Here is a 17,061-nt window from a genome sequence, read left to right as displayed (position 1 = left end):
GTTATGTAAGTTAACCAAGTCCCACCACTGCCCCATGCAGGTATAAGGCTTCCTCAATAAATATGGAGAAGAGAGTAGATTCCTGTTGTCAGTGGGATAGGAAGACTACCTAACGAGGGAAAAGGAGAGGAGTGGGAACCGGATATGGTGGAACACAGTCTTCATTTTCCCTGAGGCTGTCCCATCTGACAGGACTGGTCTGTGTCCATGAATGGTGTCTAATGATCTGGTCTGCATTTTATACAAAACCCTGGGAAACCCTCAGCTAAAAACAATGGGAACCACATATTTAATAAGTTGCTAAGAGGATCATAGAAAATAAAACAAGAGAGAGAGAAAGAAAGGTAGAGATAAAGAAATAACATTTGACAACTAAATTTGATAAAGAGGAAAACATTGGAATCTTGTACAGTCAGTTCCAGTCCTATAAAGGGTTAAAACACCAGAGATGATCTACACAAACTATTTGGGCAGGGCTTTTCTCTCCTCCTCCATCCTCCTTTCTCCTTGACTCCACCTCCCTTCATCGTTCTCGCTCCTCCTACCAGCCCCCTTACCCTCTCTCTCTCCCTCTCTTTTTCTCCCTCCCTGTATTTGCCTAACTCTCTCTGTCTCCCTCTCTCGCAGGCATGCCAAAAATCATCTGACAGGAAATGAGAGATTACTTTTTTCCTACCTTGCTGAACAAAGAGAGCTCAGAGCAGGCTAGTTCCCTGCAGCATTCTGTCCTTCCCTCGTCTCTTTAATACACACACACACACATACACACACACACACACACACACACACACACACACACACACACACGCCCTCTCTCTCACACTATGTGTCCTACTCTAAAGGCCTTCTCAGGTGAGGACAGCATAGACACAGTAAAGGTAAACAGTGTTCACTATGCAGTCCATCACACTGTCAATCTCATATTGCCACATATAGAATTTCACCAAATTATTCATTGTTATAAAAAAAAGATGATGTCTTTGCTTGAGTTAGGGATTTCATTCACTGAAGTGCAAGGCTGTATCTCAAATGGTATATACCGTATTCCCTATTTGTTTGACTACTTTGGACAAAGGCCTAAAGTGCACTATATATGGACGCAGCCCAAGTTCACTTCCCCTACACAGGCCTGCAGGTGGCTTCAGACGAGGGCACTCACTAACACTAATGAGAGAAACAACTTTCCTCATGGATTCCTGCTGCGTAATCTATCCCCATGGCCTCTTCTAGCCCCATCTTCTAGCTCCACGAACCCAAATCACACTAATTCTCCTTCTCACAAGCGGAGCTCCAGCGGGCATCTTTCAAGGATTAAGCCAACCAAATTAGATTATCTAAAGGCATCTTAATGGATTGCTGACCCATTTCCTGCCGAATAGCAGTTTGAATGTTTGAATTTATTTTTTATTTTTATTTTTTTTACCCCCTTTTCTTCCCAATTTCGTGGTATCCAATTGTTAGTAGTTACTATCTTGTCTCATCGCTACAACTCCCGTACGGGTTCGGGAGAGATGAAGGTCGAAAGCCATGCATCCTCCGAAACACAACCCAACCAAGCCACACTTGGTTAACACAGCGTGCATCCAACCCGGAAGTCAGACGCACCAATGTGTCGGAGGAAACATAGTATAGTGTATAGTGGTTCATCAGACAAAGGATAATACAAACACACATCATCTTAATTAAATATCATAGTAACCTTGTCAGTGTGCACTACGCACAGCCCGCCACAGGAGTCGCTAGTGCGCGATGAGACATGGATGTCCCTACCGGCCAAACCCTCCCTAACCTGGATGACGCTAGGACAATTGTGCGTCGGTCACCCCACAGATCTCCCGGGCGCGGCCGGCTGGGACAGAACCTGGGCGCGAACCCAGAGTCTGTGGTGGCACAGACCACTGCGCCACCCGGAAGGCCCCAGAGTGTTTGAATTTGGGTCCTAGTATAGTGGTTCATCAGACAAAGGATAATACAAACACACATCATCTTAATTAAATATAATTTAAACAGCGCATTCAACTTCTCAATCCTATGAACAAACCTTTGCTAGTGCAATTATGGAAAGCTTAATGTATCTCTGAGATTCAGGTTACTCAACATGTGCAGAGAAAGACAAGTGTAAGCAAGAGAAAATCAACCAACACAATCTCAATACACAATGTCTCAGTACAGTCCATGAGCGATGCACCGGGTTATTCAGATTGTCAATACTTTGCTGATAAGAATACGGAATTCCTCACCTACCCCCGAGATTCAGATTACCAAGACATCACTCAGTCTGAGGAGTAAGCAATGTGTGGTTAGTTAGAAAGTTCAAATAAAATGCAGATTACATGAAAGATGGCATCAACTATCATTTCAGGGTCAGGGACAATATAATGCCAAGGTTCCTACTATCAACTCAAGTGTTCTACAATTGCAGTTAGCAATCTACACTGGCACTCTTCAGCAACGTTTGAATTCGGTTCCTATCGTACAGACACTCAAGCTCACCCAGCTAGTTATGCTTTTGTTTCTGGAAAATCTACAGAGGACAATCAACTTGTCTGAGTTGTCCTCTCTTGCAGTCTTTATCTTTCAAGAGGCATCATTGATGATTTCATGAACTATCTTACTGAAAATATGGAAACCATCAAAAAACACACTTCAATTGCACTCAGAAACCCGGGTATAGGAGACTCATGAGTTTGGAATTCCATGACAGAAGACATTGATTTAAATACCTGCTTAACTTTGAGTTGTATTAAAAGTTTGAAAGACAAATAGTAATGTTCCAAATGCAACATGTAAAAAACGTATACTGTAAGGAATCTGAATTGCGGTATCCTGATGTGCTCGTAAATCAATTAAGCAAGTCTGACTAGAAACGGGTTATTCTTTCACTGCACCTCTCATCACTCCTAAAAGCTTGGACTGTACGATCAGGGAGGACCAGAAGTCGAGTGTCTGTTAGTCATGTCTAAGCAGAGAGAGAGAAAGAGATAGAGGGCAAAGAGAGAGAGAGAGAAGTGAGAGAGAAGAGAGAGAAGCGAGAGAGTGGGCAAAGAGAGAGAAGTGGGAGAGAAGAGAGAGAGAGGGCAAAGAGAGAGAGAGAGAGAGAGGCCTCCTTGTAGCTCAGGCATATTATTTCCTCTTACCTCCACTGGTCTATCAGGAGGCCTAGAGAAGGGGCTCTCAGGAAACCCTTTAACCTCAGAGAGGGCAGAGTAGGCCGGGCGGAGGTTTGAAGAGAACAGCACATATACATGCACCCCATCTCTCCCTCTATCCTACTAGGTATGCAGCTGTGTTCTACCATTTCAGAACAAGGAGAAACAAGGAGAAACCCTTCAGGAAAGGCTTCTACACCTGCATTGCTTGCTGTTTGGGGTTATAAGCTGGGTTTATGTTCAGCTGATGTAAGAATGGCTTCATAAATACAGTTGATTGATTGATTTATTGATTGACTGAGCTAGTTTCTCTGACAGACAAGGCCCTGTTGAAATAGAAGTTAACATTTTTTCCAAGCGAGGGAGACAGAAAGAGAGGGTATGGAAGTAGGAGCCAGGCGCACCAATTTGAGTGTCTCAAGACTCTGGGTATTTCACGCTCAACAGTTTCCTGTGTGTATCAACAATGGTCCACCACCCAAAGGACATCCAGCCAACTTGACACAACTGTGGGAAGCATTGGAGTCACGCCCTAACGAATTGAGGCTGTTCTGAGGGAAAGAGGGGATGCAACTCAATATTAGGAAGGTGTTCCTAATGTTTTGTACACTCAGGGTATATAAATAAAATGACCGTAATGTACTGGCACCTCAGAACACCCATACAAAGGGCTTTCTGTCTCCTCCACGCAGTTTGAGACTCAACTCAAACAGAAGAAAAGCAAAGAACAGTCAGAGAGTAAAAGAAATGGCTTGTAACGGAGCTAGCCTGTGTCCCAGATGGCACCCTATTCCCTATATAGTTCACTACATAGGAAATAGGGCGCCATGTGGGACACATACATACTATTTGTGTGAGCTGTCACACTGCCGAGGCCTCCAACAGATGTTTTATGTGTGTTTTACTTTCCCTGACACAAATCCAATCCAAGGCCTTCGTAAGGCTCAACAGAAATGAAAGATAAATATGTGTTGCACTGGGAAAGGAGAGAGAGAGAGAGAGGGGGGGGGGGGGGGGGGGGGGGGGGGGCTGGAGAGAGAGAGGGGGGAGGGGGGCTGGAGAGAGAGAGAGAGAGGGGGCTGGAGAGAGAGAGAGAGAGAGGGGGCTGGAGAGAGAGAGAGAGGGGGCTGGAGAGAGAGAGAGAGGGCTGGAGAGAGAGAGAGAGGGCTGGAGGGAGAGAAAGAGAGGGCTGGAGGGAGAGAAAGAGGTCTAGAGAAAGAGAAAGAGGTCTAGAGAGAGGGGGGGGCTGGAGAGGGGGGGGCTGGAGAGCGAGGGGCTGAAGAGAGAGGGGGCGAGAGAGAGAGAGAGAGAGAGAGAGCTGGAGGGAGAGAGAGAGAGAGAGAGAGCTGGAGGGAGAGAAAGAGAGGGCTGGAGGGAGAGAAAGAGGTCTAGAGAAAGAGGTCTAGAGAGAGAGGGGGGGCTGGAGAGAGAGGGGCTGAAGAGAGAGGGGGAGAGAGAGAGAGAGAGAGAGAGAGAAAATGTGGTGTTTGTTAACGATGCTATGCTTCTCTATAGCAGGGAGGACTCTTTTGGGCAATGTGTGAGGGCGTGAGCTAGAGAGAGAGAGAGAGAGAGAGAGAGAGAGAGAGAGAGAGAGAGAGAGAGAGACATCGTTTCCCCTAAATCTTTTTGTTTCTTAGGAACTGCCATGGCCCCATTCCAAAGAGCCAATCAGCCGATTAAGTCTGCAGCATCCTGTCACACAGTGCAGTACACACAGGCATGCTAGACGATAGCAGAGTGTCCCTTGATTAGGTCCAGTAACACAGTTCACCGGTAACGTTAATCCTCCTGTGTCTATGACCTAACACACAATTTTTTCTAAAAAGTGAAATACATTAATAGAAAAAGATTAAAAGTTTTTTAATTTAAAGGTGCTTACCTAAAATGTCAAATTAAGCCCAAAAAATGTAGGTAATTATATGTAATTAATATATATATATATATATATATATATATATATATATATATATATATATATATATATATATATATATATATATATATATTATAAAGCATAACTCACATACATTCCCAGGAACAACAGCTAAAGGTGGAGGTATGTAAAACTTTATGAAAAGCACTCTTTGATGTCACACACATCTCATTATGACGCCTTGAATATCTTACTTGGCACGGTTATTGCTTGGGTGACATTCACTCTGGCAGTCTATGGATGATTATAATGACTAGTTACACAGTACAAATGCCTCGAGGGTTAGAGCTCACTGGAATAGTGAGCAACGTTCAACAGATTGTTCACATTCTTTATGGGTATTCCAGATTCCCATTGTGGTGGTAGCAATGGAAGGGTAACTGAGGTAATGAATGCAGAGAGATGAAGGGTGAACTTTGTATGTTTATCACTTCAGGGTCAATAAAATCTCAATCTGTAGACTCTATTGAAAGTATGAATATATTGTATGTGTGTCTACGTGTGTGTGTGTGTGTGCGAAAGTGTGTGTGATAGGTGTGTGTTTCATCAGATAGTTTGTAGACATGTGATAGAGAGAATGTTTGAAATAATGGAAACGTTACCTTTGCCAAGCAATCCCCAAAGTATCCTCAGTGCCACTGGGGCCATAATGCCTGCCGTTTTGATTCATGGTCCAGTCACATATCCTCAGCTGTCAATTAAAACCTAGCAGTCAGACACGGAGCCAACAGCACAACTCACAGCTCACGTTGATATCACCACACACAGTTACTATACAAGGTCACTACAAAACAAAATCATGCATGCAAGAAAATCCGAAAGCAGAGAGCCTGGAACAAACCAAAAAATAGGCCAAACTACTATCCTACAGCTGTTTTTATCTAAACATAAAGAAATACGACACGTCGGTCATTATTAGTGATATTAGATCCTTCTACAGTTTAAAATCTATGGAAAGCAGATGCAATTAAAGAACAGTGAGCATGCCATCACACTTAATACTAGGTTTCTAATCTGACCTGGAAGCAGAGAAGAGGTTAGTTTACACATTGTGAGTCATGTCAATGGCAGTCGTTCAGCTACTGTATAGGGGAGTAGTTTCCTATGATTAGCCTGTGGGGCCAGGCGTTCCACAGGTTACATACATACATGTTGTTAGATAATATGCAGTGTTCATTCTTATTCCGCATGCAGGCTCGTTGAGGCATTTCTGTATTTTATCGCAGTCCTACTCAGGTCCAAGTATCCCCATATGGACGTGGTAGTTTTACTGTAGCTAGATGACATTGTGGCAGGGTTGCTAAACAAGGGCTGCTGTCTTGTCTCTAACGTCTTACAACAATGACACACACACACACACACACACACACACACACACACACACACACACACACACACACACACACACACACACACACAACACCCCTGAAAGACACACACACATTAACTCAAACCACCACACACTCTCGTCCAGGCATTATACACACACACACACACGTCCACAGTCCAGAAGAGGCATCTCAGCCAATACCCAGCTAAACTTGCACCTTTAGTCGACACATCCATTTGGCAGTGCATCTTGAAAAAGTGCCTTGTGTGCAATCCTCTCACCGCTGTGGCAGACTGAAGAGCTCTTACGAGGGTTTAATCATATTCAGCACCACACTGAATATTCAAAACCCACTTAGGATGATCGATAACATTAGCCTTCTCTCTGAGAGCACCTGTACACAAAGCCACACAGTGGTTTTCCACAGTACATCTTGAGGTGAATGACTGATTTCCTCTAGTTGTTCTGTGTATCTTGTGTGTAATGAAAATGTGAAGGTGTCTGCCGAATTACCTAACCAACGATAAAGAAAATATTTTCCTAAATCAAATAGAAACTAAAAAAACATACACACTTGTGCGCACATACACACGCTAGTCTATAAAGGAGGATATAAACAGAGGCCACCACTCCATTTTTCTAAATCATATTCATTTGTTCTCCCAACACCAAGCCTCTACTCTAAGCAGACTGCATGGTTAAGTCTCTACCTTACTCTTCTACTAACATCAGAGACTTGGGTGCTGCATACACCCCAGCACACCAAAACCCTACACTGCCTTTCCATCATCCAGCCCAGCCTGTTGCTCTGCTTTGACAAAGCTTCGAGCAGAGAGAACGTTCTGGCTGTGCCAGACGCTCTCCTACCACCAACAACACCACCCTCACCCCCCTCCCCACGCTCTGTGCCAGGCCTGCCAGCACTCCTCTAGGGGGGCTCGCCATCTGTCTCCCGGCACTGCCAAATCACAGTGGCAAGGGTAGGAGGGACGGGAAGACGTCGCCGGGGAACATTAGCGAAACAGATGCAGGCAGAATGGGGATTAGCAGGCTTCCTTAGATAATATCAAATGACATCTGATCACTGAACGTTCCCACAGGAATGCATAGCGGAGGAACGGTCCCTCGAGGGGTTAACCAAGGAGAAGAGATGAATGGGAGTTATTTTTTTCTTCACATATTTTTTGCATAGGAATTGTTTGGAAGGGGGAGGGGTGCGGGCAGGTGGGTGTTTTGGGGGTTGGTGGGGTTGTGTGTAGAGTGCACACTGGGGACGTTGGGCGGCTGACAACACTTGGATCTCTACAGCTGCATCTTGAAATATAACCGGTGACTGCATCTCTACAGCTACATACTGAAATATCACAGGTGACTGCCTCTCTACAGCTACATACTGAAATATAACCGGTGACTGCATCTCTACAGCTACATACTGAAATATAACCGGTGACTGCATCTCTACAGCTACATACTGAAATATAACCGGTGACTGCATCTCTACAGCTACATACTGAAATATCACAGGTGACTGCATCTCTACAGCTACATACTGAAATATAACCGGTGACTGCATCTCTACAGCTACATACTGAAATATCACCGGTGACTACATCTCTACAGCTACATACTGAAATATAACCGGTGACTGCATCTCTACAGCTACATACTGAAATATCACAGGTGACTGCCTCTCTACAGCTACATACTGAAATATCACCGGTGACTGCATCTCTACAGCTACATACTGAAATATCACCGGTGACTGCATCTCTACAGCTACATACTGAAATATAACCGGTGACTGCATCTCTACAGCTACATACTGAAATATAACCGGTGACTGCATCTCTACAGCTACATACTGAAATATAACCGGTGACTGCATCTCTACAGCTACATACTGAAATATCACCGGTGACTGCATCTCTACAGCTACATACTGAAATATAACCGGTGACTGCATCTCTACAGCTACATACTGAAATATAACCGGTGACTGCATCTCTACAGCTACATACTGAAATATCACCAGTGACTGCATGTCTACAGCTACATACTGAAATATCACCAGTGACTGCATCTGAAAGATGACACCCCAAGTCGGTGAAACTCCTCCACCTTGTGTGTCTGGTCTCTCCACCCAACCCGCCTCAGAACAACAGTCTCAAACACACAGGAGAAGTGTCAATACATCTCATAACTCTACCTAATAAATATCCAGAGCCGGGGTGAGATGGCAAAAACAACAAAGGGAGTATAGCAATGACATTGTTTACTCCACAGTGTATAGTGGCCTAGTGCCAGTAACCACAGGACGAAAGAGCCAGCTTCTTAGGTTTAAATCATCCTGAACCACAAACAACACAGACAAAGCCTGACTAATAAAATATAAGCATGATGAATGGCTATTGTATTTCCTTCAAGTCTTTTCTATTCATTTCGTATTCAGCTCGCAGTGTTAGTTTAATTTAATTGAATATAATATAAATTGATATTTTACACTATTGGCCAGTGAGACAACATTGAGTACAGCTGTTTAGTGACTTATCTGAGAGAAGTAGCAGGGCAATGAAAAATTGCATATTAACTCTACACACACACACACACACACTGCCCAAAATAGTCCACCCTGCTATAGAGAATCATAGCATCATTAACAAAGCACATTTTCTGCCTGCTGTACCTTTGCCAAGCTTCAGAAAAATACAGGCCAGGCTTTGTCATTACGTTCGACAGGAACGGTAGAGAAGAGAAACCACTGATTACTATGTAGCCGCGTGCAGATGCATTCAATTAAGCGTGGTTGGAAAGCCTTGGCTTCGGACCAGCGTGTGATTGTGTGCTTCATGAGGAGGGGCTGGTGCTCCAAGCCTCCTTTTCCACCCACGCTGACCACAATGATCCTAACCTCACACACACTTCAGCTACCACGTGGTCACATGTGCCCAGGCGCCGGGACAACCACTCGATGCCAACAGCACCAAACAGTCTGGCTCCGGTCTGTATCATACACTGTCTGTCTGAATATTCTGACGTACAGAATAGTATGGGAAGACAAGAAACCCACCCACTGTCTAATGAATACTGAACCACAACAGACAAGTCATTGAAATGTGTATTTTTCTGCACTTTCTCCCTTCTGTACTATTGATGATACAGCATACATTGGCAAGAAAACGTATGTGAACCCTTTGAAATTACCTGGATTTCTGCATAAATTGGTCATAAAATTTGATCACAACAATAGACAAACACAGTCTGCTTAAACTAATAACACAAACAATTACACATTTTCATGTCTTGTTCATGTTGAACACACCGTGTAAACATTCATAGCGCAGGGTGAAAAAAGTGTGTGAACCCTTGGATTTAATAACTGGTTGACCCTCCTTTGGCAGCAATAACCTCAACCAAACATTTTCTGTCATTGAGGATCAGACCTGCACAACGGTCAGGAGGAATTTTATAAAACTGCTTCAGTTCGGCAATATTCTTGGGATGTCTGGTGTGAACCGCTCTCTTGAGGTCATGCCACAGCATTTCAATCGGGTTGAGGTCAGGACTGATTGGGCCACTCCAGAAGGCGTATTTTCTTCTGTTGAAGCCATTCTGTTGTTGATTTACTTCTGTGTTTTGGGTCTTTGTGCTGTTACATCACTCAACTTCTTTTGAGCTTCAAGTGGTGGACAGATAGCCTTATATTCTCCTGCAAAATGTCTTGATAAACTTGGGAATTCATTTTTCCGTCAATGATAGCAAGCTGTCTATGCCCTGAGGCAGTAAAGCAGCCCCAAACCATGATGCTCCCTCCACCATACTTTACAGTTGGGATGAGGTTTTGATGTTGGTGTGCTGTGCCATTTATTTCTCCACACATAGTGTTGTGTGTTCCTCCCAAGCAACTCAACTTTAGTTTCATCTGTCCACAGAATATTTTACCAGTAGCGCTGTGGAACAACAAGGTGCTCTTTTGCGAACTTCAGACATGCAGCAATGGTTTTTTTGGACAGCAGTGGCTTCTTCTGTGGTGTCCTCCCATGAACACCATTATTGTTCAGTGTTTTATGTATCGTAGACTCGTCAACAGAGATGATAGCATGTTCCAGAGATGTTTGTAAGTCTTTAGCTGACACTCTAGGATTCTTCTTAACCTCATTGAGCATTCTGAGCTGTGCTCTTGCAGTCATCTTTGCAGGATGGCCACTCCTAGGGAGAGTAGCAACAGTGCTGAACTTTCTCTATTTATAGACAATTTGTCTTACCGTGGACTGATGAACATCAGGCTTTTAGAGATACTTTTGTAACACTTTCCAGCTTTATGCAAGTCATCAGTTCTTAATCTTAGGTCTTCTGAGATTTCTTTTGTTCGAGGCATGGTTCACATCAGGCAATGCTTTTTGTGAATAGCAAACTCAAATTTTGTGAATGTTTATTATAGGGCAGGGCAGCTCTAACCAACATCTCCAATCTCGTCTCATTGATTGAACTCCAGGTTAGCTGACTACTATCTCCAATTAGATTTTGGAGAATTCATTAGCCCAGGGGTTCACATACTTTTTCCAACCTACACTGTGAATTTTTATAATGTGTATCCAATATAGAGAAAAATACAATAATTAGTGTGTTATTAGTTTAAGCACACTGTGTTTGTCTATTGTTGTAACTTAGATGAAGATCAGATCACATTTTATGACCAATTTATGCAGAAATCCAGGCAATTCCAAAGGGTTCACATACTTTTTCTTGCCACTGTATACATGATATTCCTCTGTGGACTGCCTTACAAAATGTGAATCAAAGCTAGACAACTGTATCACGGGAGTGCTGGTCTGTTTATATGTCTGTGATGGCTGACTGACATATATAGTAGCTACATTTTAGACACTATTTGAAGTAAACAGGACCTTACACCCTCATCTATTATGCTACATCTAATGACTTTCTGCCCCATAGTGGAAATAATTAGGTTTTATTTTACCAGGCAAGTCAGTTAAGAACAAATTCTTATTTTCATTGACGGCCTAGGAACAGTGGGTTAACTGCCTGTTCAGGGGCAGAACGATAGATTTGTACCTTGTCAGCTCGGGGTTTGAACTCGCAACCTTCCGGTTATTAGTCACACGCTCTAACCACTAGGCTACCCTGCCGCCCCGGTAAAAGCTATTCCACAATATTACCTACATACAGTATATGGAATGGTACAAAAGGTACCCATATATCTCCCATGAGTCCCCACTAGACTATATTATGCAAGAGTCACAGGAGCGAGCACTGTCAGGAAAAGTTGATGTCTGTGATAGTTTTATTTCTCAGACTCCCCCTGAGCCAGAACATATGACACAATGTGGTTTAACTCCCAGACACAGAATGTAATATCTCCATGGACTCAGACCCCTTTTGAAGGGAGGTGGAGACCACTAGGAAAGAAAGGTAGTTGTACTGTGTCTCACCTGTTGTTGGTGAAGGAAGGCTGGATCTCTAGAGCTCAGTCCTACAAAACGATTGGCTGTGGGGGTGCCCGGGGCTGAGTAGCCTGGACGAACACACACACGGACAGATATTACATATTATTTATCTGTATAGAAAATGTAAAGTGGTACAGTAGTGGTATAGTAGAATTGCTAGAGTAATGGTGGACAGTAGTGGTGGAACAGAGTGGTATAGTAGTAGTGGTGGACAGAAGTGGTGGTACAGTAGTGGTATAGTAGTAGTGGTACAGTAATGGTGGACAGTAGAAGTGGTACAGTAATGGTATAGTAGTAGTGGTGGGTTGAAGTGGTGGTACAGTAATGGTATAGTAGTAGTGGTACAGTAATGGTATAGTAGTAGTGGTACAGTAATGGTATAGTAGTAGTGGTATAGTAATGGTATAGTAGTAGTGGTACTGTAATGGTATAGTAGAAGTGGTACAGTAATGGTATAGTAGTAGTGGTACTGTAATGGTATAGTAGAAGTGGTACAGTAATGTTATAGAAGTAGTGCTACAGTAATGGTGGACATTAGTAGTGGTACAGTAGTAGTGGTATAGTAGTAGTGGAACAGTAATGGTGGACAGTAGAAGTGGTACAGTAATGGTATAGTAGTAGTGGTACAGTAATGGTGGACAGTAGTAGTGGTACAGTAGTAGTGGTACAGTAGTGGTACAGTAGTAGTGGAACAGTAATGGTGGACAGTAGTAGTGGTATAGTAGTAGTAGCACATTAATGGTGGTCAGTAGTAATGGTACAGTAGCAGTGGTAAAGTACTAGTGGTATAGTAGTAGTGGTAAATTAATGGTGGTCAGTAGTAATGGTACAGTAGTAGTGGTAAAGTACTAGTGGTATAGTAGTAGTGGTACAGTAATGGTGGACAGTAGTAGTGGTACAGTAGTAGTGGTACAGTAATGGTGAACAGTAGTAGTGGTACAGTAGTAGTGGTACAGTATTAGTGGTACAGTAATGGTGAACAGTAGTAGTGGTACAGTATTAGTGGTACAGTAATGGTGGACAGAAGTAGTGGTACAGTAGTGGTATAGTAGCAATGGTACAGTAGTAGTGGTACAGTAGTAGTGGTACAGCAATGGTGGACAGTAGTAGTGGTACAGTAATGGTATAGTAGTAGTGGTACAGTAATGGTGGACAGTAGTAGTGGTAAAGAAGTGGTATAGTAGTAGTGGTACAGTAATGATGGAAAGTAGTAGTGGTATAGTAGTAGTGGCACAGCAATGGTGGACAGTAGTACTGGTACAGTAATGGTATAGTAGTAGTGGAACAGTAATGGTATAGTAGTAATGGTACAGTAGTGGTGGACAGTAGTAGTGGTACAGTAGTAGTGATGTAGTAGTGGTACAGTAGTAGTGGTACAGTAGCAGTGGTACGGTAGTAGTGATGTAGTAGTGGTACAGTAGTAGTGGTACAGTAGTGGTATAGTGGTAATGGTACAGTAGTGGTATAGTAGCAATGGTACAGTAGTGGTATAGTAGCAATGGTACAGTAGCGGTACTGTAGTAGTGGTACAGTAGCAATGGTACAGTAGTAGTGGTACAGTAATGGTGGACAGTAGAAGTGGTACAGTAATGGTATAGTAGTAGTGGTACAGTAATGGTGGACAGTAGTAGTGGTAAAGTAGTAGTGGTACAGTAGTGGTACAGTAGTAGTGGAACAGTAATGGTGGACAGTAGTAGTGGTATAGTAGTAGTAGCACATTAATGGTGGTCAGTAGTAATGGTACAGTAGCAGTGGTAAAGTACTAGTGGTATAGTAGTAGTGGTAAATTAATGGTGGTCAGTAGTAATGGTACAGTAGTAGTGGTAAAGTACTAGTGGTATAGTAGTAGTGGTACAGTAATGGTGGACAGTAGTAGTGGTACAGTAGTAGTGGTACAGTAATGGTGAACAGTAGTAGTGGTACAGTAGTAGTGGTACAGTATTAGTGGTACAGTAATGGTGAACAGTAGTAGTGGTACAGTATTAGTGGTACAGTAATGGTGGACAGAAGTAGTGGTACAGTAGTGGTATAGTAGCAATGGTACAGTAGTAGTGGTACAGTAGTAGTGGTACAGCAATGGTGGACAGTAGTAGTGGTACAGTAATGGTATAGTAGTAGTGGTACAGTAATGGTGGACAGTAGTAGTGGTAAAGAAGTGGTATAGTAGTAGTGGTACAGTAATGATGGAAAGTAGTAGTGGTATAGTAGTAGTGGCACAGCAATGGTGGACAGTAGTACTGGTACAGTAATGGTATAGTAGTAGTGGAACAGTAATGGTATAGTAGTAATGGTACAGTAGTGGTGGACAGTAGTAGTGGTACAGTAGTAGTGATGTAGTAGTGGTACAGTAGTAGTGGTACAGTAGTGGTACGGTAGTAGTGATGTAGTAGTGGTACAGTAGTAGTGGTACAGTAGTGGTATAGTGGTAATGGTACAGTAGTGGTATAGTAGCAATGGTACAGTAGTGGTATAGTAGCAATGGTACAGTAGCGGTACTGTAGTAGTGGTACAGTAGCAATGGTACAGTAGTAGTGGTACAGTAGCAGTGGTACAGTAGTTGTGATACAATAGTAGTGGTACAGTAGTGGTACAGTAGTGGTGGTACAGTAGTGGTGGACAGTAGTGGTACAGTAGTAGTGGACAGAACTAGTGGTACAGTAGTAATAGTACAGGAGTAGTGGTACAGCAATGGTGGACTGTAGTAGTGGTACAGTAATGGTATAGTAGTAGTGGTACAGTAATGGTGGACAGTAGTAGTGGTACAGTAGTAGTGGTAAAGAAGTGGTATAGTAGTAGTGGGACAGTAGTGGTACAGTAGTAGTGGTAAAGAAGTGGTATAGTAGTAGTGGTACAGTAGTGGTATAGTAGTAGTGGTACAGTAGTAGTGGTACAGTAGCAATGGTACAGTAGTAGTGGTGCAGTAGCAATGGTACAGTAGTAGTGGTGCAGTAGTAGTGGTACAGTAGTGGTATAGTAGCAATGGTACAGTAGTAGTGGTACAATAGCAGTGGTACAGTAGTAGTGGTACGGTAGTAGTGGTACAGTAGTGGTATAGTAGTAGAGGTATAGTAGTAGTGGTACAGTAGTGGTATAGTAGTAGTGGTATAGTATTGGTGGTACAGTAGAGGTATAGTAGTAGTGGTATAGTAGTAGTGGTACAGTAGTAGTGGTACGGTAGTAGTGGTACAGTAGTGGTATAGTAGTAGATGTATAGTAGTAGTGGTACAGTAGTAGTGGTACGGTTGTAGTGGTACGGAGGAGTGGTACAGTAGTGCTATAGTAGTAGAGGTATAGTAGTAGTGGTACAGTAGTGGTATAGTAGTAGTGGTATAGTATTGGTGGTACAGTAGAGGTATAGTAGTAGTGGTATAGTAGTAGTGGTATAGTAGTAGTGGTACAGTAGTAGTGGTATAGTAGAGGTATAGTAGTAGTGGTAAAGTAATAGTATGGTAGTAGTGGTACAGTAGTGGTATAGTAGAAGTGGTATAGTACTAGTGGTGAAGTAGTAGGTACAGTAGGAATGGTCCAGTGGTAGTGGTATAGTGGTAGTGGTATTGTAGTAGTGGTACAGTAGTGGTATAACAGTAGTGGTACGGTGGTGGTATAACAGTAGTGGTACAGTAGTGGTATAACAGTAGTGGTATAGTAGTAGTGGTACAGTAGAGGTGGTACAGTAGTAGTGATACAGCAGTAGTGGTATCGTAGTAGTGGTACAGTTGTGGTATAGTCATAGTGGTACAGTAGAGATGGTACAGTATAAGTGGTACAGTAGTGGTGGTACAGTAGAGGTGGTACAGTAGTGGTGGTACAGTAGAGGTGGTACAGTAGTGGTGGTACAGTAGTAGTGATACAGCAGTAGTGGTATAACAGTAGTGGTATAGTAGTAGTGGTACAGTAGAGGTGGTACAGTAGTAGTGATACAGCAGTAGTGGTATAACAGTAGTGTTATAGTAGTAGTGGTACACTAGAGGTGGTACAGTAGTAGTGATACAGCAGTAGTGGTATAGTAGTAGTGGTACAGTAGTGGTACAATATTAGTGGTATAGTAGTAGTGGTACAGTAGTGGTATAGTAGTAGTGGTACAGTATTAGTGGTATAGTAGTAGTGGTACAGTAGTGGTATAGTAGTAGTGATATAGTAGTAGTGGTACAGTTGTGGTACAGTAGCAGTGGTATAGTAGTAGTGGTACAGTAGTGGTATTGTAGTAGTGGTATAGTAGTAGTGGTATAGTAGTAGTGGTATAGTAGTAGTGGTACAGTTGTGGTACAGTTGTGGTACAGTAGCAGTGGTATAGTAGTAGTGGTACAGTAGTGGTATAGTAGTGATGGACAGAGGGATTTTGCAGTGCCAGAGAGAGAAGGAAAGGAAGCTCACCATTGTACTCACCTTCTGATGTGATGGGCTTGGTGTCGGGCATGGATAGGGAGACAGGTCGCACTGTGCCGTGGTGTGGAGAGGGGGCAAGGACCGGGGTGAAGTGGCCCTGAACCTTCCCCACCTGGCTACTGCTGTTCGGCTGTGTGGGGGGGGGGGGGGGGGGGGGGGGCAGTTAGTGACACAACTCCTGTACTACTTTTATTATTATTTAATTTAATTTAACTAGGCAAGTCAGTTAAGAACAAATTCTTATTCACAATGACGGCCTAGGAACAGTGGGCAGAACAACAGAGTTTTACCTTGTCAGTTCTGGGATTCGATTTAGCAACCTTTCGGTTACTGGCCCAATGCTCTAACCACTAGGCTACCTGCGGTCACTTGACAAATGTTTTTCAGCATTACAATATCCAAGGTGAGTTTTGAATACTACAACGCATTTTTACGCTGTTTACTTCAGTAAATAATTGCCTCCTCAAAGACATCGTTAAAGAAAAGTTACCAAATAAAGTGTGTTTTATGGTATTGTTTGCACAGTTCTGTAGAGTGAGGAAAATGTTGCCCTCACTTGAAAGAGAGAGGGAGAGATAGAGAGAAAGCCCGCACTCGCGTGCGAGAGAGAGAGAGAGAGAGAGAGAGAGAGAGAGAGAGAGAGAGAGAGAGAGAGAGAGAGAGAGAGAGAGAGAGAGAGAGAGAGAGAGAGAGAGAGAGAGAGAAGATTCTCTTTCAGACTGCAGGAGACGGTGTGTGGTGTACTGGGCAGTGTGGCGCCCCAAGTTCAAACCTCAAATAGGCCTTTATGAAAAA

At 43.2% G+C, this 17,061-nt stretch overlaps 1 protein-coding gene across 10 annotated transcripts in view; it reads right to left on the bottom strand.

The window, feature by feature from the left end:
• LOC109880990 (nuclear factor 1 B-type) overlaps positions 1-17,061 on the bottom strand; it is a 97,577-nt gene that overhangs the window by 7,616 nt on the left and 72,900 nt on the right. For 4 of the 10 annotated variants that reach the window (XM_031832420.1, XM_031832418.1, XM_031832417.1 and 1 more), the window contains 2 exons: positions 16,267-16,396; positions 11,866-11,948 (listed from right to left, as the gene is read on the bottom strand). In XM_031832420.1, the coding sequence (XP_031688280.1) occupies positions 11,866-11,948; positions 16,267-16,396 (213 nt within the window). Of the gene's footprint in view, positions 1-5,687; positions 5,777-11,865; positions 11,949-16,254; positions 16,397-17,061 lie in introns of all 10 variants that reach the window. The other 6 variants (XM_031832413.1, XM_031832411.1, XM_031832414.1 and 3 more) reach the window with 3 other exon arrangements.

Source organism: Oncorhynchus kisutch, linkage group LG9 (genome assembly GCF_002021735.2).
Source record: "Oncorhynchus kisutch isolate 150728-3 linkage group LG9, Okis_V2, whole genome shotgun sequence".
NCBI classification, from domain to species: Eukaryota; Metazoa; Chordata; class Actinopteri; order Salmoniformes; family Salmonidae; genus Oncorhynchus; species Oncorhynchus kisutch.
This window is presented reverse-complemented; position numbering and strand designations above follow the sequence as displayed.